General features: G+C 40.5%; 1 protein-coding gene across 8 annotated transcripts in view; it reads right to left on the reverse strand.

The window, feature by feature from the left end:
- nrxn3a (neurexin 3a) overlaps positions 1-27,838 on the reverse strand; it is a 223,155-nt gene that overhangs the window by 33,241 nt on the left and 162,076 nt on the right. For all 8 annotated transcript variants that reach the window (XM_020615713.1, XM_020615712.1, XM_020615710.1 and 5 more), the window contains one exon: positions 24,951-25,070. In XM_020615713.1, the coding sequence (XP_020471369.1) occupies positions 24,951-25,070 (120 nt within the window). The remainder of the gene's footprint in view (positions 1-24,950; positions 25,071-27,838) is intronic.

The raw sequence follows: 27,838 nt of genomic DNA on the forward strand, positions 1-27,838 counted from the left end.
ACATAGTTTACACATTTTCTTAAAAAATTGCTGGATATAAATATATTTCTTTTGAAATCATCTCTATTATCTCACTCTGGTATCTCTGTTCATATGTGCCAAGTTGCCAGGTACAACAACTGCAAGTGTCAGCCTCTTTCAGTGCAGCACCACAGTTTTAATTACAAGAATTAGTATAACCTTGTTGATTAAAGAATGTAGTGGTGTGACAAGATTTGGTTAATTTGTACAGCAAAGGGGGACATACTGAACATGCGATACCCCTGTGTCTTTGATTTCAGATTCATTGGAGCAGATATATAAAATCAACATCTATCCAGAACAATCACACTTGGATTGTTTTTAGACTTAGGAATGGAGTTTTAAAGACAGTGGGGAAAATTTGGTTTATGTTACAATTCATACACACTATCTCTAAGTGACTGTAAATAATAACAAGCTCCACACACAGTTTCCTAAGTATAAAACAGCAGTGGTGGACACAGTACTCCTGCCTTCAGGGAGAAGGTATCAGTCTTCACTCCCCCCCCCCCCCCCCCCGCCCCTGGACCATAACCCACCACATAACATAAAAAGATATAGAAAGACTACCCCTGCTCTTTGCACAAACTCAATACATTCACACTTTTTGTCATATTATATGTAATTTATTTATTTTTCCATATTTTTATATTGACTTATATGATTTTGTGTTGTGTAAATAATTTGTCTTTTAAGTCAAGAGCTGCCTAAAGAAAAATTGTTGTGCCAAGCATAATGACAATAAATATTCTTGACTTGAATCTGCTGCTGTTTTTTTTTTTTACATTATATCTACTGCTATTGGTCATTTGCACTGCTGTCCATGTACATTTCATAAGCTATTATGCATCCCATCACCAACGCCCCTGGTGATGCTGACCACCTGACAGTCTTCTTGTTATTATTTGCACTACTGTCACTGTTTGCACATGACTTTGAGTTTCATCATAGCCTATTGGGTTGTACCATCTAGTTTATCCTCATTACTTGAATTCAGTTTCATATTCTGTTTATTCTGTATTTATTCTACTTTTATTCCATTTTAGTTTCTTAAATGGTATGGGCATTCAATATTAGGTGAGAGAGAAACAGTATTTAGATTTGTCTGCTTGGCGTAATAGGTGTGATCAACATATAAAATGAAAATGGTTCAATTCACATATTTGCAACATCCCCCTGCATGTTTATATTACAAAGATACTGTTCAGGTCAACATAACAGGAGGGTTAAATGGTATGGGCATTCAATGTTAGTGTGAGAGAGAAACAGTATTTCGATTTTTCTGTATGTCCTGCAAGTAAAGTGAATTGACAATACAAATATTTGATCTTGATCTACTCAGATTACTCAAGTAAAGTAAGTAAGTAAAGTTAAGTAGCAAAATTACCCTGTTACAAGTAAAGGTCCTGGATTCAAATGGTTACTTAAATAGAAGTACAAAGAATTATCATCAAAATATGCTTAAAGCACAAAGAGTAAAACTACTCATTATGAAGAAAGGCACATTTCACATTAATGTATACCATATTATTGGATTATAACTACTGATGACTGACTTGTGGCTTCTGGCGCTGACAGCGATGGCGGCCGTGGTTCAAAGTCAAAGAGTCAAAGTCAAAATGTTTATTTGTCATATGCACAGTTAGGAAACGGGTTTCCCTGTACAATGAAATTCTTATTTTGCCGTCCACATGAATGCCACAAAATACAAATGAAATATGGTATGTTATGTGTGGAGTTACCATTACATACAGGAAGTGTACCTATATTTACACATAAATATGAAGGTTATTAAGAAATTGATGCTATAAATCCTTAATGTTTTAATATACAATACACATAACATTTGCATTAATGCCGCCCTTGTAGGCCTATTATCCAGTGTCAATTACAGGCATCCACTAAAAACATCAGACCCCTGGGCCCCTTCCTTGCATAGAACAAAGTGAGAAATTAATATTAGTTTTAGCACAAAATAGGCAGGTCAGAAATGATCCCACGAGATGATCTGTTGTGTTAACTGTGATTAGTGAATTTGTTCTCTAGATGTTACTAATTAATAACAATAACCAGGATGTAATTGAATGAAACAGATGAAGACATAAGCAGAGATGCTGCATCCAACCGGTATGACCGGAGCAGCCTGTTATAAGTCAACACACAGATCTTCTTGGTCAGCACAGTGAAACTCTTCCATTTCCAGTGAAGGTTCGACCATTTTGTGAGAGGGACCCCGTTTGTTTGACCGACTAACACATTTCTGTTCAACAGGCAAAGGCGTGTCACAGGGGGCGGGGTCTGGAGCGGCCAAAACACAGCCTGCCCTCAGGCACGTCACAGTGGGCGGGGTCTGGAGCGTTCAAAACACAGTCTGCCGTGAGTGCTTTTCGTTTCCTGCCGTTTGTTTGCGCCTATTTATTTTGACCCTGCGAGTTATTCTAAATACCTTTTACCTTTACATTTATTTGCTCTTTTTATATAATGCGCTGCTTTCGGACACATCCCTGTGGGGTGCCAATGTTTGTAACAATGCTGGCTGAAATCCTATTGCCAATCCTGACAGTCTGGGGCCTGCCAGTCAGAAATCCAGGAACCAGTGTCACAGGGGTGCAGACCCAGTGTGGACAGTTTGTGGGTGAGTTTGTGGGGGACAACTGTGTTGAAGGTGGAGCTGTAGTCAGTGAAAAGTATCCTGATGTAGGAGTCTCCATTTTCCAGGTCAGAAAGGGAATAGTGGAGGGCATCCATGATAGCATCTGAGGTGGCCCTGTTGGGCTGGTAGGCATACTTCAGGGGGTCCAGGGGGTCCAGTATACTGCTCTGAATGTGGGCCAGCACCATTCTCTCAAAACACTTCATAATGATCGGGGTGAGTGCCACCGGTCTGTAGTCGTTCAGGCAGGTGACCGGGCTCTTCTTGAGAAGGGGGACGATGGTTGTGGTCTTAAAGCAGGAGGGAACAATGCTCTGGCTGAGGGAGAGGTTGAAGATGGTGGTGAGAACATCAGCCAGCTCACTGGCACATGCCCTGAGAGCCCTCCCATAGATGTTGTCCGGTTCTACCACTTTGCGGGGGTTGACCCTCCCTCAGGACTGTGTGTACCTGACCTGGTGAGACAGTTAGTGGAGGGGAGGTGGGGGGTTGGGTGGTGTGTGTACGCCTCCTCTTTGTGCTGTGGCTGGAGGTCTCAAAGCAGGTGTAGAAGGTGTTGAGGTCATCCGGCAGGCTGTCCGTGGAGCTGATGATGCTGGTGGTGGTCCTGTAGTCTGTGATGTGCTGCAGGCCTCGCCACATCCGTCCAGAGTCAGCAGTAGAATAGATACTCGTGCTCTCTTGTGTTTGTTGTTTTTCTTTGTTTTCTTGGTCTTTTGCAACTCTTCCCGGATTACTTTTACCAGAGAACAACTCTTAAATAATGGACAACTCACACCAAACTACCTTCCTCAGATTTTTGTGAATGAAGAATGCTGTATGGACATTTTGATCGGAGGCGCAACAGCGATATATGGGACTTGCAAAAAATGTTGGTGATGTGGAAAACGTGCTGGCGCCTTGGTGCGGTTACGACAGAGGGGAACACAGACCTCACTCCCATCTATCCACCTGGCTAATCTACGCTCCCTGGTCAACAAAATAGATGAAATTCTTTTTGTTGCTGCTTTGTGCTTCAGTGACTCCATCGCGGACATCGTGATTCAAGTACTGGGCTTCCAGGTGTACAGCGCGAATCGTGTAAAGTACCTGTCCGGGAAAACGAGAGGAGATGGAATCTGCCCTTACATAAATGAAGGTTGGTGCACAGATGCCACAGTGCTACAGAGGACATGTACTGTACCACAGACCTAGAGTCTCCATTTATTAACTGCAAACCCTTTTCCTCTCCCTGTGTATTCAACAGTTTCATGCTAATGGGAGTCCATAACACTAACGCTAGCTAAAGTTTGCTGATGATACAACAGTCATTGGTCTCATCCGAGATGGTGACGAGTCAGCCTACAAACGGGAGGTTGAGCAGCTGGTCCTGTGGTGTAGCTGCAACAACCTGGAGCTGAACATGCTCAAAACTGTGGAGATGACAGTGGACTTCAGGAAACCCCCCCCCACCTTACCCCCCCTCATCATACTTAGCAGCACTGTATCAGCAGTAAAGTCCAACATGTTCCTGGGCTCCACTATCTCCCAGGACCTGAAGTGGATGTCCAACATCAGGACCATCAGCAAGAAGGCACAGCAGAGGATGTACTTCCTGCGCCAGCTCAGGAAGTTCGACCTGCCCCAGGAGCTGCTGATACAGTTTTACAGAGGAATCATCGAGTCTGTTCTCTGCACCTCCATCACTGTCTGGTTTGGCTCAGCAACCAAACAGAGCAAGTACAGATTTCAGCGAACAGTCAGGACTACAGAAAAGATTGTTGGTGTGAGCCTGTCCTCCATGGAGGACCTGTACACCTCACAGGTCAAAAGGAGGGCAGAGAGGATCACTGAAGACCCCTCACACCCAGGACACAATGTGTTTGAACTCCTCCCCTCTGGGCAGTGTTACAGGTCACTGTGCACCAAGACAGCCTGGGGGAAGAAACTGTACTTGTGCCTGGTTGTCACTTTGATGAGCACTTAAGCAATGACCATATGATTGGACAATAAATCTCAGTGCAATACCTGTGTATAAATACATTGTACAGACTATACAGACTCGCACAGGTCTCTAGTTGAAGTAATCTGTTTTTATTCCTTCTCCCTATTTATCTAATTTCAATGAACATTCCTTTGTTTGCCTGCATTGTTTACTGTCTGTTTATACTGCTTATTCTGCATTGTTTGCACTGTTGCTGTCACTATTGCTGTTTATACTGCTTATTTTGTTATATTACACAGCCTTATGCTGGTTTACTGTTTGCACATTGACAGCCAATGTACAGTGCCTGAGTCAAATTCCTCGTGTGTCCGTCACACTTGACCAGTAAACTGGTTCTGATTCTGATTCTGATGCATTATTGTGTACATCGCGTTTAATGTTGCAGCTGGTAGAGGTGGAGCTAATGTTACCTGCCTTATATATTTATAATTTTAATTACAGATGGGTAGCTTGTAAATTTTCCCCCAGAGATCAATAAAGTTTTATGATTACATTGTATTTTGTTTTACTAATCTGAATCTGAAATGGAACCAGTATCTGAAGTTATAAGTGGAGTAAAAAGTGCAACAACTGCCTCTTAAATGTAATGAAGTGAAAGTATGAAGTAGCAGAAAATGAAAATACCTAAGTAAAGTACAGATACCTCAAAATTGTACTTAAGTACCATACTTGGGAAAGTATACATTGTTTACTTTCCACCTCTGTAAAACAGAGAAACTATTTCTCAGCCTTTGTCTGCCTGAGCCTCATCTAGTCTAACTGAAACTAATTTAATCCCTGTATGGTGCCGTCGTCATGCTGTGTTTGAAGTGAGGTGAGATGCTTGACCTGAAAGATGACAAGAATAGAATAAACTTGTGTGTAATTTACCTCAGTTTTTTATGAGAGAGAATTCTTGGTCTGTTTTGACCTTGCTTAAGTTTTTGTACATCACTATGGCACTCGAGAAAAAGAGCCCTCTTTAGACACTTAATAAAGCAGGTCTACATGTCTGTGGCTTCAAAGGTTTGCTGGTTATTTTGGGAGTTTGTAAGTATTTAAAAACACTAATAAAGATAGATGCTGGTAAGAGTGAGCTATTAGTCTACTTGCCCATCATGTCACCAGGCTATATTTATCACCTGGTCACATATCTCAGAACAAACCTAATTTTTTGTACATGATAGCTATCACATTGCAATCGTAATTGTAAATGGAAATTGATCTATTGTCAGTGGAGGCAGGTTCCACAAAAAGGCTTTGATGTTGGAAAATGGTTCCTGGCACTGAACTAGTTTTGCTCCCTTCTCCTGAACGGAATAGTTATCTATCTGCATTCAATAGGCTGCATGTCTCCTTATATGAACTACATGTTAGCACATTGGTCTGCATTCAAAATGACAGTACATTTTAAAAATGCACAACACAATAAAGTGCCGCAACAGCTTTAACTTGATTAGGGTTGAAAGAATATAAAAAATATGTGTGCGATATTGCTCTTGAGTAGGGGACCAGCAGTAGTTGGACAGATACACATATAATCAAACAAAATGATCATATTTATCTGCTTGAAGTCATCCATGGACATCAACAGACATGTCATATCTTCCATGGCGATGCTCTCAGGCCTTCACTGCAGCTTCCTTTAGTTCCTACTCACTGCAGGCCCTGCTTGCTATTAGAGACAACTCTGTCTGACTGAGATCATATGACTGACTGAGCCAGTGGAGGATATTCCATCTATTCACCCTAAATAGCTCTTTGGATGCTTTGGTTTTTGTTTAGGATCACTGTCCAGCTGGGTGCTGAAATGTGGCCCAAAGAGTTTTGATGCATTTGACTGAATCTGAGCACACACACGGGACCTCTGTGTGCCTCTGCATTCATCCTGTTGCTTCTGTCAGCAGTGAAATCATCCATAAATACCAGTGTGTCATTTACATTGGCAGCCACACATGTCCAAACACAGCAGAACCAGCACCATGTTTGACAGATGCAATGGTGCTTTGGGTCATGAACTAAATAAACAGACTTTTTCCTCTCCATCATATTGATAAATTGAGTTGTTTTGTTTCAGTCCATAGAACTTTCTTCCAGAACTCTAATGCTTAACTTTTATACTGTATGTTTTTGAAACTGCAGCCTGACCTTTCTGTTTTTGAGGCTTACAAGGAGTTTGCATCTTGTGCTCAGTCCTCTGAGGAAGTCATCTGAAGCAAAGCATGCTGATGAGCGGAAAAAGGTGCATCTTCAGTGCTTCAGGTGGGGGGGTTCCTACCAATGTCCAAAACCACGCCCTTTGTTGTGAGCCTCAAAGTACCACCATTGACCCATGTGTACACAGTATTAGGCAGGTGGTCATAGTGTTATGATTAAGCGGTGTATGTGCACCTACTATAGCTATTACCTTTGACCTACAGTAAATTCACATGGAACGGAATTTGAACCCTGGCCATCCACCAATTGGAAAATAAAGTGAAACTTTTGTGAGGTCTGCCTTTGGAGGTGTTGTTGACAACACACATTTCACTGGTTTTAACACAGTACAAACAAGAAGACAGCAAAAACATCTAATTAGGTGTCTGCTTGAGAAACATGGATGGCTCCTCGATTAACCTTATGGTTCAGTGGTTACAACAGCTGCCTCCCAACTCTATCCCACCATAACAATGTTGATTTTTAAACATACTGCAATCATTTACCACCATACTGTCCCTACATTTGTAGTCTAAAATGTACTAAAGCCCCATCCCTCAGCAAACATAAACATACAGAACATTTTCTCATTTTCAGTCGATTATTAGAACATTCATCATAACACAACATTAGTTTAGTAGTGTTGCTAATGTCATCTATGATAGTGAATGTGAGCAGCCAACTACTTTGCTGTTCCTGGGTGAATCTGACTGAAGACTGAACATAAACAAACACAAGAGAGGTCAGAATAAAGGCCGCTGTCTCTGACACAGTTTTGCCATGAAGCTTGTAACCCAGCTAAACTAGAGAAAGAGAGATTTGCCATTTTGCAGGATGTTTAGTAAACCTGCCTGAAAGTATTGCTGATTTGCTCTTCATTGTAGGAAGATACAGTATGTGTGACAGGGGGACACACTGACAGAACAGGTAAATTCAGTTTGACTCTTGCAGTGCTGTCAGTACAGCCTGGGGATGAAGAGTAAAGGTGGCTTTAGCAACTGTGATGAGCCCGAGCATATAACTGCCTCAATTGTTACCACAAGAGGGAAAATTAATCAAACAAACAAAACAGATAATTATGCAGGAGTAATCCCATATCGTTCTTCATACTGTTGTAATGGTGCATACCATTATACTATTACATTATCCTCCTCCAGAACCAATTCTCCTTAATTACAGTTACCTCATGTTACAGTTATTTCCTTATTATTATTAGCAATTAATGAATGTTCTTCTTTAAAATAAAATAAAAAACATGCAACTGATTCAACACTATGAGTAATAAGAATTAAAAAAAGATGAGGAAACAAATGTCCAATCTGACATCTGACTTATCCACACAAACATAGACCATATTCATATTTTTCCTGCTAATCACACACAAGAAAAATTTTGTAGGGTTTCTTCTCTATGGTCCCTCTTTAATGAATTCAAAGGGAGCTAAGGGAGGTCTGTTTTCATTTGCATGTCTACATTCACAGTCCAACTGGAAACGGTATCAAACTAAACAGGCAAATCACCTTATGTTCCCTCAGAGTCAGGCAAGCTTTGCTGCACACAAGTTTCAAAACTCTCTACAAGGGAGAATTCACAGGAGCGAATCTTGAGATAGGGTTTAAAACCATTCATTAGCTTTAGAGTGGTCGGTCACTGTACTTATTATTATATAGTAAATAATTAGGATGGATTTTCCATCCTCAGAATGAATGTCAGTTTATGGCAAACAGGCTTGTATGACTGATGTAAAGTTGACTGAGCCTTTACTTTTTCTCAAACAACAAAAGGAGAAATAAACCAATAAATTATGTTAAGAACGAAGGTTTTTGGGCCTGATCCCATTCCTTGTCTGACATATACTGTATAGCTGAAGCTGTAGCTTATTAAATTTGCCTCATCTTATTTTTCACAAGTTACTAGCCTCATAAACAGATCAATTTAAATTATTGTTATGATATAGATGAAAGGGAGAGATGTCTCACTGGAGTTGAAATTACAGAAACACAAACAGTGGCGTTAGATCTTTGGCCGACTCCAGCTGGCGGAAAGCTCACAAACATCAGCCAGCCTAGGTTTGGCCTGTTATCAAATTATTCCACAAATTACAATTAGTTAGCAACAGCTGCTATGACTTGCCCCCTGCAATTTTCATTTTTATGCTTCTGTGCCAGTGACAGCCGTGGCCATAGGTATATTTTCGGGTTGTTCATCTGTCTAACCCATTCTTGTGGATAGGATATCTCAGGAAGACCTTGAGAGACTTTCTTCAAATTTGCCAGAAACATCCAATTGGACTCAAGGATGAAATGTTTAGATTTTGGTAGTAAAGGGTCAGAGGTCAAGGTCACTCTGACATCATGTCTGTCACATTCTCATACATGCCCTATCTTAGGAATCCCATAAGGATATTTCTTCAAATTTGGCACAAACAGCCACTTGGATTCAAGGAAAAACTGATTAGATTTTGGTGGTCAAAGGTAACTGGCAGCTCATGTCCATCCCATTCCTGTGAACCTGACTGGTTGGCAGAGGCATACAACCATGAGACACTAATTCTAGTTGTCATTTTAACTGATGATAATAGAAGGTAACGCCAGCTGCAAATGACAATCTACCTGAATATTTTTTACCAATGAGAACAGAGGATGACAAATGAGTCTGAGCTGAGTGAAACTATGTATTTTCAGAAATGTATTCAGAAGTGCCCCTAGAGGCTGTCGTAAGAAGAGCAGCACTGCCACAGTGCTGCAAAGAAAATATTAGGTTTTGACCAGTTTTATCTGAAAACAAAATTCAATAACATATGCCAGCATCTGCCCCTGATACAGATGTTTATGGTCTTAAGTGTCTCCACTGGATTTTGTGTGAAACTATACCAGTTCAAAAAGTTTTGAGAACACACAAGTTTCAAGTGTTTTTCAATTTGCAAATCAGTTTTTGAGAGGGCACAGGCATGGATTTGTAAGAGCAAAAACAGATTTGAGAGCGAGGGAGGACAGAATTGTGAGCACAACAAATTTGATTCTCTCACATTTGATTTTATTCTTACAAATCCCTGCATGCGCACCCTCAAATTCTGACTGAATAGCTCTTGAAATGTAATTTGTGCACCCTCAAATGTTTTGGCAGTGATTTACTTCCATAGATAGGTTGCTAAATTTATAGTTAACTTATTCCCTGACATTTTCACTCAGTTTGTTAACATAAAGATAATCTATAATGCCTCATTAGTCTGATGGTCAATTGGTTTTGGTTTTTTACATAGTTCAAGTGTTCACGTTCCTGTGTTTATAAGAACGTTGCTCTGATATTCTGTTTTTATTTAAATTTTCAGCTGAGAAAAGTCACCTAGCTTCGCTGTCTTGAACAAGCACCCTTGTTCTTGAACCTGAATTACAATAGTTTATCTGAGTTTTTTACTTTTATTTATTGGAGACCAGGTACAAAAATAATTAATCACATAAAAGAGAAGATGTATATTGTACCAAATTTAATCTGCAGTCCCTAGGCAGGCAAAAAAATTTAATTTTCTGTTTTCATTGCCTTCTTTTTTGTCTCTTTGCTATCAAACACTGATTTATTTTTAGAGCTTATAGAGAGAGGCCAGTCTGAGAAGAAAGCATCTTAAGACTGGTAAGAAAATAAATAACCAACCATCCCAGCCTAAAAAAAAATCTCTTTTTACTTTTTACCACAAAACACAAAAGCCCAGCTTTCACTGTTAAAAGCATTTTGCATCTTGAAATGATATGAAATGATATTCTATATTTTCTGGGAAGGAAGTTAGGCTGTCTGGAATGTCCTTGGTTGTGTCTACCAATGTGGGAAAAAGGACGTCCTCTGCTATAAAAATGTGTTAGTTCAGGGCCAGTCTAAATCTCTGAGGTAGCTGTTGATACTAACATAACAGTTCCATTAAAGAAAAATTAAGCCCCACAAAGGCAGTGCCTCAGCAGAAATATACAACAAAGCCTGTCACATTAACATAAAGCATGGCCCTCAGAAATTATTAGCCTCCCTAATCTCAGAAACACTCAAATGCAGCATTGCACTGTTTAAATGACCTGTCCAGTGTGATGCATGGCTGTTTTCCCCACCTACTGAAGAACTCCAGCTTCCACGGTCTGCCCATCTCTCACTTTTTATTTCTTGCTCTCTTTCTTTTTTTCCCCTCATGCCAGATTTATGCAAGGCAGAGCAGTGAGGTGCAAAGCTTACACAAACAACAGCCGAGGCAGATGGGCAAGGTGAAGGTCAACAAACACATTATCCTCCACTTATCAACAGTGCATTAACACAGTTCCTTCCCTTGTTGCATTACTCAAAGGCAAACCAGGTCGTGTCAGTCTATCTTTCTCCAACCTCACCTATCTGCACCACCCAGAGAGGGCGTAGAAAGCTGAGAACAATATAAAGACATTAAGCTTTATCTCTTGTCCATTTTCAGATTATTGCCATCCTGCCACCCTGAGACCCATGCTGTCACCAGCAGCAGCAGTGGATGGAGAGCTAGGATTAAAGTTGGGGCTACAGTGCATAAAGACATAGCTTTAGGGCATGCACTTGCTGATGGTCAGGGTAAGAGTGTAGAGGTTGGGGGATCGATGGGAATGATCTAGCACACAGCAGGACAGATATAAAGAGCAGTGAAGGGGAAAATAGACTCTCTGTCACCCTGCTGATTGCTCTGATTGCCTGCCAGCCTGCTCACTTATGACCAGCTGGCCCACCCCATCGATGCCCAGTGATTACCAATAAGATCTCGCGTAAGACCCTCCCAGTAGACCCAGGGCTTCATTTATAAAATAGTTTGTAGTATTTGTGCCAAAAGTTTACATGCGCACAAATGATAGAAAAGATCTAACAATAATTTGATTTGTAAAACTGTGCACACACACCTCCATGCAACTTCCTCTTATACATGTACATCAGAGTAAGCTTGAGAATGTGTGCACTGTGGTGAGCCTCATGCAATATTTCAACCAAAACACTCACAGAGTTAACACTAACTGCTCAATGCAAAACACACATTCATTTTGATGTTGTTCAGTGTTACAAACAAAACAAAGTCTGATTAATGTGGGAATTGTTAATGTGGGAATTGTCCTGTATGTTGCATTAATAGCTGCAGCAGCTATTAATGCAACATACAGGACAATTCCCACATTAATCAAAGTGCTTAGACATTGGAGGTGGATGTGTTAAATGCTTTGATACTTAATGTGAAAAGGATGCAGTATGGACTGGCCGGTGCAGGCACGGGAACACTGAAGCTCACGACGGGGTGTTTGATAAGCATTTATACTGACAGGTATATTGCTGATAAATCACACTCTCAGTATCTACAAAACAAATAAATAAAATAATGACCATATTATTAATAATACTAATAGTACTAATACTCTCTGGAACCTGCCACCTGATGCACTGTGGTACCATCATTGGCATCAGTGTGCTTCACTTCACAATCGACCAGGATCTATTGTAAGCATCATATGACCTGACTTGCTCCTCTGAGCACTGAGCGTTTGGAAATGTATCAGTGTCTGGCATTCATTTATTTAACAGTAGCTTAATAATGATTCACAGGCGTCAGTGGTTAAGATTTGGGTTGATCTTTTAAAACAGAGAGGTGTCAAAGGAATAATTAGTTTCTCACAAGCACAAACACAATATGATGCAGCTGCCTGAATGTTTATCACATTGTGGATATATGATTATTGGCTTGATCTGAAGCTAAATTAAACCTGTGGGAAGGATCATTATAAGACCTAGCTTCAGTTCATTGCTTCACCATCTGTTTTGCAAGTCTCCAAAATGTTTTCATACACAGGTCAGAATACTGAATAAATGCACATACCTGTAATATGCAAAATACCCAGATTGCCTCATTTAATACGAGTGCTAATAGTAAAGAGCAATGTAATAAACGTTCAGTTAGCAGACTCTTTTACCGGTCATTGATGGTTGCTTTCATCATTTAAAATTACAAATGTCCCTGGCAGCAGATCCTATCAGCAGTTGCTAATTACCTTCCTGTCAGTATCTTGTTATGATATTATTACAGTTGGTAACTTATCTGTAGCTGCAGAAAACAGGCTTGTTTGTTAACACGCATTAAACTGAGCCAACAACATCCCAATGGGAAAGTCCATAAAGCTCAGTGCAGATTTTAGAGGGTATAATAATAGATTTCTGCAAGTCAGAAATAGCTCAAAGCAGGTCCCAGGATTATCAGTGCAAACCATTACGGCATACAGTATGTACAGGCACTTGGAACAGTCAGAATATATTTTTTTTTTTTGCCAAAGTTTAGAAGAAAATCCAAACTGTCAACCTCTGCTGAGAGAATACCATCCTCAACATTGTTAACCATAATGCAACATTCCACAAAACATCTCTGCTGAGATTTAGAAGCTCCTAGTATGAAGAGGCCACTGTCCACAGTGAAACTAGTTCTGGATTACCACGAGAGAAGAGGCTACAAAAAAAGCCTCTGCTCTAAAATCAGCAGGTTATACAGATCGGCTAAAGTTTGTTGCACATTTACAAACAAATAAACAAATTCTGATTCTAAAAGTTTGTCACATTAAACAAAGATAGAGTTAGATGTATTTGTCAATAGGAACAAGTAGTATGTTTGCAGAAGGTGAGGCACTCTGCATTAACACTGGATTCACTGTCAAGTGGTGGTATCATGCTCTGGGGCAGGTTTGCTGCCAGATGAGGTGGTACATTGTAGGAAATGGGATTCAAATAGGCTACAGCAGAAGTTACTGGCACAGCTTCACCCACTGTCAAGGTGCACAAACAGGCAAAACAAACTGGAAAGCCAAAAGTTTAGCAACACTTGCAGTGTTCCAAGCAATTTTAATGCAAAGATAAAAGATCATCGTGTTTCAGCATAAAGCCTTTGGAACACTGTAAGTGTTGCCAGACTTCCTGCATCCTAGTAAGTGGACAGACTAATGAAGATAATGGAATTCCTCAGGGCAACGTTGTCATCTAGATGCAGTGGGTGCACCTAGAGAAACGTAACATACTAAGCTAACGCTGCTTAACACTGCATTGTATATTTGAGCTGAGTAGTGCAAAAACTAATCTGATTTAGTAATGAGAGCACTGTAATTGTAATGTAGGGACAAATTACCAGACTAGCATGACATTGACACTAACAGACTCCAAGTAATTAACTAAAAAAGCTAAACTATGGACATTCTGCTGTGGTCAACATCCATTAACCCTGTATTGACTAATTAGTCCTTTTTCTTTTAAAAGAGACTTACAAAACAGAGATTGTGAATGAATGATATTTGCCACAGAGCTACTGTATGAGCATTTGACCTGAAACCAAACTCAAAATAAAACTATTGGAATGCGTCCCTATATAAATAGTGTTTTTGGGATGGCTAATTCAAGTACAGTAAAACTGAACTCCACCAATTATGCCAAGAAGAAGTCCAAGATCCAACAAGTATTCTACCAGGAGTTTGTTAATGGTTGATTCTGGGGAAAAGAGCTAAGAGACATGTATATGTTCAACCCACTAGATTTTGTTATATTTTCAGAATAACATCCTGTTACAGGAAAAACAGCTGACAAAATTATTACAATCCCAATACTGTCATCAAAAACTCTTTCACAAGTATATAAACTTTTGACTGTAACAGGATCAGCAGAGCAGGAGGGAACAAGCCAGTTGATCGGAGGGAATGTAAAAAGCAAACAGTGAGAGAGTTAGAGAGCCTGTCTCACCACATTGGCCAGGGGCCTTGGTATATGTGTGTAATTAATCCCGGAGGAACACACACACACACACACACACACACAAGGTTCAGAGACAGTAGGTTTCTTTACACCTGCTTACAGGGAGTAAGGTTTATTGAATCACCCTACATGTCAGTGAGTGTGAAAGAGAATAGAGGTTATGTGCGAGTTCCATCCCATTTTCAGTTCAAACCAACTGGTGCAAAGACACCACAATAAAAGACTGGAGGCCATAACACTGATTCACACAAAAACCTAGACTTGCAAGAAAATATATCAAGCACCCTGATGCCCTTTGGATCCAGAGGCTCATTGTCCCAAGGTGATCAGGGCTGACAAGGTTTAAATAGGAACACACATTTGTATACTTGGGTAGGCTTAGATGACCTCTAACAGTGTACAGTGCTAGGATCTGGGGCCTATCCTAAACCATATAGAATACCGAGTCTGCATGCACCAAAACATTTCTTGATAAATACTTTTCATCTTAGTCACAAGTGATGAAGTGTCAGAGACTACAAGCATAGATAACTATTTCACTTTATGGATCATGAAAACAGAGAGAGATGTGCAGACACAGGCAAACCACCAGATGGCAACATGAGGCATTAAATGAATTGTCCAACTTCAAATTAATAGTATTTACATCATACTGTACTTGATGACAATACATCCACATGACCTGCATGGATACACAGATTTTGGTGTAATTTTTAGGAGGTGTCTATAAAAGAGGAGCAATTGTTAATTTGATAACTTGACACAGTGCCACTGATTAGCTGATTTACATAATAGCTGACATGGTGAATGTGCAAATGGAGTTTGGTGAAATCTGAAAGATGTAATGCTATTAAAAGAAAAACGTTTTATTTAAAGGAGTCCCCTATGGTTGCATTAAGAAAAGAGTTCCCACTATAAAGTTATACCTCACTGCATGAACCTGCTAAATTATGTGTTATTCTAAAGATGAAGAAAGAAATGTACACACGAAGATTAGACATAGCTAACAAATACAATACAAAATGATTTTTAAACAGACAATTTGAATGCAGCTGCATGAAATGCTAATTTTATTATTAACCAACAAACTCATTTCAGCTTTTTTAGGTAAAAGCCTTTTTTCATCTATTTTATGTTATCTACTGCTTTATGGGTCACATGATTGGCATAGATTGCTATAATTTTTCTCCCTACAGTTGCTTTGAACGCAGGTTCAGGACCCTGGACAATTTAATAGAGTACCTGCCTCACCTTTTCATAACACATTTCATTTAGCAGTGACCCAGGCATAAAAGACACCATCTGTTAGAGCCGTGCCTCTCAGTTCTCTCCAAAACTCACGTAAAACATCTGTGATCAAAGTGGAAGGAGAAGAGTGGAAAGTGGGAAAAGGGGCAGGAGTTAAAAACTGTACTTTTGTGAGAATTCTATCTTGTATCAGACCATATGGAAAGTGGTGCTAGAAATATTTAACAAACCAAGGAGTGGGCTACTGAGAATGAATAAGCTTTCATTCCTAGACATGTTCAGTGGGAGCACATCGCATGCCTTTATTACAGTGCTGGTGGTACACAGATGACAGGTTATGAAGGGAAAGACAATTGGAAAACAATCAACAAAAGCCCCAGGGGGATTCACAGTATGTGCTTTAAACCCCCAGAATAACAGGGTTCCACACACAAGAACCAAAATCTTAATTTAATCTCTAACCTCCACATACATCAATAATGTTCATTAGTGAGGACCAGGCCATACATTTGATAGTTTATAGGGGAAGAGCATTTGGCCTGCAATGTCATACATTTTCAAAAGGCACAAAAGTCAGTAGACTGGGCAATAAGGTCAATCTACAAATGGATATGTTTATGGGCACATGGTCATTGTTAAAATCTGGAGTATTAGAAACTGTAGGAATGGACACAGACAATCTGTCTGTGTCATTTAATAAAACCTGCCCACAATATTAACTGTCACCCACACAGTTAGCTCCAAACTAACAGTTACCTAGCAAGCTGTTCTCCTAAAAAGGCTGCATCTCTCTATCACAGAAAGGTACACACTAGCCCCAGTTTATTACTGTCACATAGAACACATTACGTGCAATCCAGCCACACAACTAACTCTCCTGACAACTCCAGAAATTTGGAAATGCTCACCATTTCTTCATCCAGACAGCAGTATAATTTTAATCCTTTGTATTTTTAATTGGGACATACACTATAACAACAAGTGCCTCTTTTCAATCCTTGATGACTTCAATAAAAAAAACTTGTGCCAGGTGAGGAAAAGGGGCAGATCATCATCATCATCAACCTTTATTTAGTTACGAAAAAAAAGAGTTGGGAGCAAGCTCTCATTTTCAGTGGTGCCCTGACATACAATTAATACCATCAAAATGGTAATAAATATATACACATAGATGAAATAAAATCGCTATTAAAAATCCAATAACATTTACACATTAGAACAATAAGATATACATGTAAATTCAACATAAGTAAAATAATATTAAAATACCAGTTACACACATTTAATACCATATAAAAGCAGTTTAAATTGATAATATGGAAGTGAGAGTAGCCAGTTTTGCTTTTTTCTGCAAACTATCCAATCTAGAAGGACATCTTTCCTACGTCTTGATTGGCAAAAAGAGTTGCGTTTCTTTCCGCTTTTCTGTCTCTTCCTCATCCTGCAAAGGGATTTTTTTCCCCTAATGAAAGTAGAAACCATGTCGATAATTAAAATAATCAGATGTCCCTCCCTTGGATTCAATGACTGCTGGATATATAAATATAGATATAGATAACAAACAGTTTCTGCAGAATATTGCCAGGGATGGATTAGACTGTCATTTTGTCATTCCTATAAAACTCAGCAAGGCACTGGATAAATGCCTTTGTTCCACTCCCAGTGCATACAGATTGTTCCTCTTACAAGGCCCTGTTCCACTGACAACTCTCTTCTGCTGCCTCCTGCATATCAACCAGTGACTGGATGAGAGCCCAGGTTACCTTGTGTATAGCTGACAAATAAACCTGTAATTTTCACTTCTGCTCTTTTTAACATTAAAGTGTAGGTGCGGCTATGGACTGGCCACAGTTATAAATCCTTGTGTATTTCAGCTATTTCTAATGTTTGTATTTTCGTATTATTTCTCTGTGTGTAAATGAATTGTTGATGTGTACATTTGTTAGCAGACTCGCTGCCTTGAATTGTAGATCAAAGAATCATTTTGAATTGAAGTGAACCAAATTCAGTTGTTTCTATCAACTGGGCCATTAATCTTCCATAGACAATTCCTCTTTTCCACTGCATACCCATGATGGATTATCCCCTTCTCTTTCCATTCAGAAAGCCCAACACTAAATAACAAATGACTGCAGTCCAGCCCCACATGGGTGGGCCCCTGAACACTCAGAGCTGAGACACCCTCTTGTATTGGCATATTCAAATCCATATTTCAGCGGCTGCTGGTCTGAAATGGAAGGTCATTTACTTTCTTAATGCACCACTTCATCTTTTGTCAGTCTCATCATAAGCCCTGTGACAGACTCATGATGGATATAGGCTCCAACTCCAAGAAAGCTCTACCGCCGACACCCACACCCCTTCAGACTTTCTACCATCAGTGTAGAGCTCCTGAACAGCCACTGCCACACAGTAAATGTCCTGTAAAACTAAGAAACAAACATGTCCTTAAGTTGTAGATGTAGGTGACAATTTTATGTAGAGTTGTGTTATATAAAGTAAAGTTAATAATAACAATATAAAAACAATTATAATCCCAAAGTAATAACCACTACTACCGCTGATAGGTAGCACAGTGACCCAGTGGTTAACGCTGCTGCCTCACAGTAAGAAGGTTCTGGGTTGCTGCCCCTTTAGGTGCGGAGTTTGCATGTTCTCCCTGTGCCTGTAGCTGCAAGTGTGTGTGGTTATTTGTCTACATGTCAGCCCTGTGATAGACTGATGATCTGTCCATGGTGTACCCCGCGTCGCCCAATGTCAGCTAGGATTGGCTCCAGCCCCCAATGACCCTCTTCAGGATAAGCGGTATAGATAATGGATGGATGGACTACCACTGATAAAACATTTGAATTGGCTAGAAGTTGGTCTTTTTTAGTTTGCTGACTACAGAACAAACTCTTTTTCCCAGCCTTTGACCAAACAATGGACCTACTAATGAAACATTTTGGTACGGTATAGTTAAAGTTACATGATGTAACTCCAAATCCATGAAACTCCAAATCAGTCTACTCTGCTCTGCTCAGCACTCCCTGAGTCCAGGTCACAGGAGGCTTTGACAGCATCTCTCCACATTAAGACAAGTTTTGGAGCAGATTTCTACAACAAAGGAAGTGGACAGGGAGCCAACCAAATCTAAAGCGCCTTAAGAACTGAAATGTGTTTCTAGTATGCACCCTCTAGAAAGGATGGCTTTGGCTAAGGCCCCCCAACATCTATGGCATAGCAATGATGCAACCCTGTGACATCAGACAGACAACTTACTGTTTTAAAGGAAGACCTAAGCGTGTCTGTCTGTGTGTAATGTGTCCTTTTATGAGCATGCAAGGCCTGAGACAGGGACTGTGTGTACGCATGTGTGTGCCAGTTCAGTGTGAGAGGGAGAAGAGATGGGAGCCCTCTTTTGTGTTGACCGCTGTGTTGTGGGGATTCTTGGCCAGTTTGCCCCATGTTCCACATTAAGACTGACTTGTAAGATGATGGTTTGCCTCTTCAATAAACAACCAAAAATAGTTAAGGAGTCCAGTTTGTTTGGACCATACATGTAAAACAGACCTCCCTACTCTCCCTCTCAGGGGGTGATTGTTATTTTAGATAGCTGCTGCAACACAATGTATGTGTTATGCTTTAGTCCCACTCACACTGAATGCTGGTATGTCTACAGGCATTTCAGTATATAGGTAATGCTCCGGCAACGACGGAACGTCTGCCAGAGGTATAAATAAGGAAGAAGGTAATACAGTAATGCGCCTCAGCTGTGCACGACAACCCACAAGTCACTAATTACAGAAAGCGACACAGCTGAGGCGCCGATCCCGCAAAAAAGAGGCAGGTTGCGCCGAGCGGACCTGACAGCATGGTTTGTTTAAACTGAAGACTATTGTTGTCTGTTTTCATTTTGTGATTGGACTGTGGAGGATTAATTAGTAAATAATTTTAAGTAAGAGTGGAGAACACTCCAGTGGGAGAACACTTCACAGCTACTTTTATCTCAAGTATGAACAACCAAGAGCAACAACATGAATCTTTTCAAGAAGGTACTGTCTCAAAGTTTGGGCTGTTATCCGCATTTGATTAATTGTGTCAAACTACAAGGGCACACAAAAGGCAGAGTTCTTGGAGACGGCAGGGGGATGCAGCTAGCTGAAGGCTATGACAGCAGACTTTTAACATTTTTCAGTGTGGATGTTCAGAAAAAGTAGAATATTGACTTGAGGTGTGTTTGGAAAACATGTCAGACAAACTCAATCATTTGAAACCCCAGAGTTTCCATTTCTATAAAAACCTACTAGTCAGCTGAAAAGCAAGACACTGCTATTGTTGATGAGTTTGTTATGAGGTGGCATTAGGAATGTGTACTGTATGTATTTGGGATTAGATGAAATTTTGCTGAGAAATGAAAGATCAAATAGAACTGAACAAAGGAAAATGATTTGCTGTATTGACCAGGGCACAGTAAAGGGTAGAAGGGTAAAATAATGCCATGAAGATCAGTTCTCACCCCCAACCAATGAGACAGTCATGCATAAAACTATCTAAGACACTAAGACAGAAATGAGTGTACACATTGTTTTCGTCAGATTTACAAAGCTGCACGTAAGCCTAGTTCTGATTAATAAATCTGAATCGGGTGGAACTGGGTGCATGTGCAGGAGCTTGTATTATACTCCCATCTTTATCCATAAATAGACATAGACACGCCCTTAATTGATCATTTGCAAAGAACAATGCTGTATGAATTACACGTTTTTAGTCATGGTAATGAAATCAATGCTAAAGAAGAAGTGCGATTTCAGTGAGTATGAATTTGAGACTGACTGGAGAGGTGGAAAAAATAAGAGATGTGTTTGGTGGTCTCACTTCAGGATTGACGAAGAGAGAAGAAGAGATGCTGAATGGCAAAAGATAACTGAGGATGTCAGTCAATACTGTCAGTTCAGAGCAGAGGACTGTGGTTGAGGTGAAGAAGAAGAAGAAGAAGAAGAAGAAGAAGAAGAAGAAGAAGGATTTCAAGCCAGGGCAGAAAAGGGCATACTGTACATGCACACAAGGAGAGTATGAGGGGAAAAAAGAATAGGACCGGCACGTCCTGCATTATCTGTAGCAGGTGAACACATCGTAATTTTGGCCGCATAGAGAATCAGAACCATTTTTAAGACGCTAGTAAGAGTCTGGGTGCTAAACTGACCTGCCTGCAGTGCAGATGTGTCACTCACATTTGAAAACATTTGATGCATTATGAAGTGAGAAATGTGACAAAGGGAGGCCCGTACTGTTACTGAAATGTTATAGTATATCATGTAGAAATAGAAGAATGTTTCTCTTTCAAAACTAAAGCAACTGGTCTCAGTTCCCAAATATGTTCAGTGTTGAGGTGATGCCACACAATGCTAAACGCGCCCTTGTCCCAGCTATTTTGAAACGTATTGCTGGCATCAAATTTAAAATAAGCAACTTGTTTTAAAAAAAACAATAAAATCTCTCAGTTTCAACATTTGATATGTTGTCTTTGCACTGTTTTCAGTTAAATGTGTGTGTGTGTGTTTTTTTTACTATTTCCGAATTATTTCATTCAATTGTACATACAATCTACACAGCATCCCAGTTTTTTTGGAATTAAAGTTAAAGGTACTTGAACAATACAATACAGTTTTATTTTTATAACAATGCAGATGTCTCCACTTGGAGCATCTTTGCTTGCCATGCAGTTTTATATGGACACCCTCAACTGTACATAGGACTATTTAAGGTTGCCGGGGTTTGCAAAGCTTATCTCTTCAGGCCTATCACACTAACAATACTTTGATTAAATGCAGCACATAAAACTGGTTGGCTAAACTTTTCAGTGAAGCCTTCATTGCCATGGGTTCATTTGTGTATGTGTGTGTGTTGGTGCACACCAGTAACTAAATCCTTGAGACACCACACCCCTGCCAGGAAGGAGGTTTGGCATTGTCCTCTGTTTGCTTAAAATCATAAAGCAGTTTTAGGTTGATGGGTGCAGGAGATGCTGGTGACCTATGCAGGAAGCTGCAGGTAAGACTGGATGAGATCAGAGGTTCCGAGCTAAACAAAAAGCCTGAAAGTATGAAAGCTTTGAAAAATGGTTATGTTCCCATATTATATATACTATTTCTGATGGTATGCATTTTATGTTTTCTAATAAAGTCATATTGTCTAATGAAAATTGTGTTACTGTGTGCATTAGAAGTCAGTGTCTTTGTGTCCTTAAGTATGTCTCTGTGCATGAGATGCTAATGTTGTTGTGACCCCTAGTGGTGAATAGTGTCTGTTCATTCCAGTTATGTCACAAATGACTTGTATTCCAAGTCAACTGTGTTGTCTCTCTGCAGTTACATGTATGTAACATTACTGTCTGGAACAATAACCAGGTATGGACCCAGTTTTGCTGTCACTTAGACTACAGACAGGTACTGTTGGCCCGCATTGGCCCAAAGAAAATGCTGTTAATTTCAACAAAAGGGCACATGGAATGGGATTAGGAGGAAACTAAACAAAATGTTGATATCAAAGGCCTGGCATGGAATTCTAATTTAAAAACAAAAATCCCCACAACAATACAAAAACCTGACTTTTCTTCAGTGAAAACTTTCTCCAAACTATAATGTGTCTTCAAGTTACCACATTTACAGTAGATTAGATGGGTGCATAGATTGTGAATGCAGAAGAAGCAGAGTTTTAATCATGTCATGCATGTTGTATTGCGCAGTTTCTGAAAAAATACATTTTATTTGTGGCTCCATGGTGAGTAACCAAACAAGTTGACAGACAGCAAGCCAAGAGGTCATATCTAAAATACTCCTGTCCAGTGACACATACTGTGATGCAATTGGGAAGATTTTGCCGGCATAGCAACCATTGTAAATAAACCAAAATAAAACAATTCAAATGCTGAATTAAAATCACACAACATTTTCTTAACAGCAGATGTCAGGAAGAGACCATCAACCACAATACATTATTGTAGTGTCATATACTTTTCCAGTTTAAATACTAGATCCATGTATATCCATTTATGAACAGTCCTGAAAAGGATCTACATTTCATAATCATAGTAAGCCAAAAAGGAGACGAATAGTAAAAAAATAAAAAATAAAAAAATCATATTGTTTGTTTTAAGTAGATTTGTTTCACTATCCAGCAGAGGTACATATTGTTGGCCTGGCTGAAGCTCCAAGCAGCCGTTTGATTCAACCACAAAACAAAGAACAATAATAGTAATTACACACCAAGACAAACCAGATATATTATACTGTATGTCTGCTCAGCACCAGACCTGACACTCACATTGTACTGTATCTGTACAGACTTTCAATTCAGCACTGTGATGTGTGGAAATATGACAAGTCGAGTCTTTCTCGCTGTCCAAGAATCGAAGTAGATAAAGCAAACCATCTGTTCTGTCTGTGCCAAGTGTGTGTACAAAAGGACAATTTGACTATTACCATACACTTTCCCTAACTTCATTTTCTGTGTCAGTCCAAACTATTAAGCTGATGACTTCAGTGATTATAATTCTTTAACTCTACATCTGAGTTTATACTGCCTTTTAGTAAGATCAGTTTCCAAAGAAAGACCCATTGCTTCTTCTACTTCTTCTCCTAGTAAGTGCAAGTTACTAAATGACCATCATGATGTGTTAAAGCCTTTTGATAAACCACCAGAACAGCGTCAAGACCTCGGCACCTTCATAATGTTATATAATGACATTTATGGGTGTGATGAATTAGTTTTGAAAGTGGAAAAGGCTGTGTGATGCATCACATCTGGCATGAAAATTTCAGAGCTTAGAACTGGTGACTAGAAACATCCCTACCCAGACTTTACATGTTTTGCATTAGAAAGGGTGATGACTCAGTATGAGGTGTGTACTTAAGCCCCTTTTCCACTGCTTTGTACCAGCTCAACTGGACTCGACTCACCTTATTTGTGTTTCCATCAGGCAAATGTTTGGGATAGTACCTGGTACTACTTTGGTATCACCTCTGTTGAGGTTCCAAGCGAGCAGAGGTGATACTAAACAGTGACATGTAAACACTGCAGACTAGTGAATGGTTAGAGAAATTGCGTCATCAATGTGTGAGACATCCTGGAACAAAGAAAGCACCATTTTTAAAAGCAATGTTATTTAATGCTAACCGCTACTTCACTGTAGCTACTGTACTAACTAAAAACAGCCACATGCAGAAAACCAAGAACATCATACCCTCAGTGCCCTGCATTGTTACTGTGTCACTTCCTGATGACATCATGGCAGTGTAATGTGGTGTTGCTATGACAACCAGCTACACTGAGAAGGGACCATCTGCAGTGGAAACCAAGTACCCGGTACCAAAAGCGAGTCAAGTCGAGTTGAGCTGGTACCAGATGATGGCTTTACAGTAGTGGTACTTTCTAAGGCCTGAGATGTGTGCATAATAACCACTGATGAATATCTCATTCAGCCATGTGCAACAGCCAACACTTGCTTTTGATGGATCTCATGTAAAATCAAATGTGTGTAATCAATTGTTTTGCACATTATGTCACTAGAAGACCTTGTATATTATATGGATGAGTGTAAACATCCACCATTAAAGCTGAAGAGCTAAGTTTGTTTAGAGTTAATCTCCAGAACAACAGTGCTCCCAAATCCACACATTTCCTCCCAGGTCACTAGTGATGTCTTGAATTTGCTACAGAAAAGCAAGAGCATAAAGTTGCAGCCACATAAAATGCTAGGTGACTTTTTAAAATTAATAATTTTTTTTTTATCATTCAAGTTTAACTTCTGGAGTGGCTGTGCAGTGTGTTTTAGCCACAGACTGATGTTAATGCAGCTGTTTGCTGTGACAACACATTCCATCTGTAGTGTGTGTGTCTGTGTATGTGGGACAGAATGAGTAAGATTTCAAAACTGAGCTAAAATTGTGTATACATGAAATGGAGACACATTTTCATCTTATCTGTACCATTACTCTCATTCTGAGCACTCACTGATGGCACAGTAGAGGTGTTTAGAGGGTGTGATTTAAACAGAGATGGTCTCATTCACTCTCTGCCTCACGTGTGTGCCATTAATTCTTTGAAAGCGGTGTCAGTACTCACGGTCATTGCACTGTGTGCCAGTGTAGGAGGTCATGGAGCAGTCACAGGTGTAGTTCTCCCACTGCTGGATACAGATGCCCATGTTGGCACAGGAGTCCTCCTGACAGGTGGTGCTGGGACCTGTGGAAGTCCAGCCGTCCGCACACACAATCACAGCCAAATATCCACCCACCCAAACAAACACATAAACACACAAACTCACTGGAAGCTTAACCACAATCAGTACATGACTAAAATTTACCAGAACCTACGTTTTACAGACACTTCTTTGGTTTAGAACCTGCTGTGCCCACACCCATTCTCCGAGTCTTCATATCAAATGTTTTCAAAACAGAAAACAGAATATTACCCACAGTGCTTTACCACATTTTCTCCTCTTCACTCGTATTTTGAATGTAAATTAGTGGCTATGAAGTTAGCATGGATTGTCAGATACGGATGCCTGCATTAAGAGCTGCAGCTGGTTTGTTCCATCCTCCCCTCAAAATATATTGTCTCACCAGGCAAATAGCAAAATATGGTTTAATGAGATGCCTAATAGATCATGGCTCTTTTTGTCCTGTTCTTTCTCCTACTTGCACATTTTTCCTATTTGAATACACAAAGTTTTATTTTTCCTTATTCTCCATTTATTGTTGCCTTACAAAGTACATTGAGAGCCTCTGTACTGGAGTCATACTCCTTGTGTCTAATCATGCTTGGCCAATAAACATTCTGACTCTCATTTTTTATTTGATATCCACCTGTTAATCTGCTATAATGGTTAAGGAGGAACTATTGTGGCTTTACACGGGATTTGTATTTTCCCTTACTTATTTGCTTGTGTATTCTTGACAACACAGCAGCAAAGCAGATTCTATGTGAAAACCTATTTGACTATAAAACATTTTTTCTGATTCTGAAAGAGCAACAGAGTGAGAGAGTGGGAAAGTAACTACAGTAACGACAGTATATTGCTCTGTACACTATATTGTCAGTTTAAGATTGTATTGTAAGTTTAAGATCCAAATCTTAAACTCTGAATATCAACCTGTAAACATATCTAAAGGTTTCTTCCCCAAATTAATTGATCTTATCATGTTCAAAACAATTCATGGTGAATACATAGATATTCTAAACAAAGATCTTTTTAGATTTTGTGGAATCAAGTTTCAAGTTTTCAAATTATGGAGAATGTCATGTGCACCTGTACTGTAAGTCTAAAATTAAACCGGTCTTCTTACACTTTATTCACTGAGCTTTACAGGGTCACATGAGAGGACTGAGACAAAAGAACTGTATTTAGCCTTTTTAAAGGCAAAATGTCAGTTTGGAACATACTAAAAAGCAAGGACGGACAATGTCAAATTACATTATTGTAGCATTTGGGGGCAGAGAGAGACTTGGCGGGGTCCCCCAGAATGTCTTAAGGGGGAAGCACCTGGCCGGATCCCCCCAACGCCCCTCTGGGTGGGATGTATTTAGTTTGGGGTTGGCAGGGTTCAGTGTGTTCTGTGTGGTTGCCAGAGTGTTTGTGGGAAAATAAAAGAGAAAAAGGCAGTTTCTGTCTCCAGATCCTTCCTCAAGACAGCCTACATTACATTGGTGTTAGAAGTGGGATGGGGAATAGCCAGGGGAGCTGACAGAAGTGAGAAACAGCACAACCTGAAGCAGAAAGCCCCGCAGTCGGTGTGGAATTGCCTGACACCCCACTCTCAGTGGAAGCTCACCAAAAAGAAGCCGCTGATGGAATCAGTGTTCCCTGCCAGGCAAGCTGGAGGAACCGTGCCCAGTCATTGCCTCCCAAGGCTTCACAGGGACCCAGAGCCAGGACCAGCTGACCAACTGGCTGTTCCAGAGCAGGTCAGTCTGAGCTAGGGGCAGCGGGACCAACCTCCACTTCGATGACAACCCAACCAGAAGGTTGTGTGGGGTGTGCTACTCTGGCAAGGGCAGTTGGGAGGTGTATCTCACCCAGTTCAAACTGGTGGTTGCTGCTGCCTACTGGTCGGGCACTACAAGTGGCTTTGCTGCTGATGGCGGATGCCCAGTCATGCCTGCTGTTGCTGAGCCAGAACAAGCGGGGTAACTACAGAGCCCTGGTAAGTGCGGTTCAGAGACGATTCAGTAAACTCGTCCTGCAAGTTGGCCTGCACAGTCAGATTAAATCAAACACCCAGCTGCTGGGAGAATCCCTCTGCATTCTGGCTTAGGACATTGAGAGCCTGTGCTGGTGTGCCTACACCTCCATGCCACCAGCCATCCAGGGTGAACTGGTGAGAGATCAATTTGTCCAGTCTCCCGTCCCTGACAAGCTTAGACTGCATGTGCAGCTGGCCCAGTCCAGAACCTTGGGGGAAGCCCTGGAGCTCAGGGTGGAGTGGGAAACCACTGCCTGTGCACTAAGGCAGGGCTCTATGCCCCAGGTCATGGCTCCTGCATGGTGTGACCAGCCAGAGACTGACGAAGGAAGCAGGAGAGCAGCTGAACAATGCTGATAGGAGTGGTACCACTGTGGAGAGCTGGGCCACACCACACGCTATTGCCTAGCACCAGCACCATGACGGCCAGCGTCCCTGGACCATTCATCTACCCTTGACCTGTCATAGCAGTGGGTTGGTCATGTGGACCAGACACACGGACTATACCTGGACTGTGAACTTGATGGTACATGGTGCTGTGCCCTGATGGATATGGTATGCTCAGGGACAAGAGGGCAGAGACTACAGGGCTGGGGAGCAATCCAGCTCTATATCGCCACAGTGACTGGTGAGGGCACACAGATGAAGAGAGAAAGGACACTCAAAGTGACTGATGGATCACACTGTTTAGCATTGGTTCGGGCTGAACAAAATTAAAGATCCATGCATCATTGGCCTTGTCCTGCTAGACAGAGTGGGGGGCCATGG

The sequence above is a fragment of the Monopterus albus genome, unplaced genomic scaffold (genome assembly GCF_001952655.1).
Source record: "Monopterus albus unplaced genomic scaffold, M_albus_1.0 scaffold169.1, whole genome shotgun sequence".
Taxonomy (NCBI): Eukaryota; Metazoa; Chordata; class Actinopteri; order Synbranchiformes; family Synbranchidae; genus Monopterus; species Monopterus albus.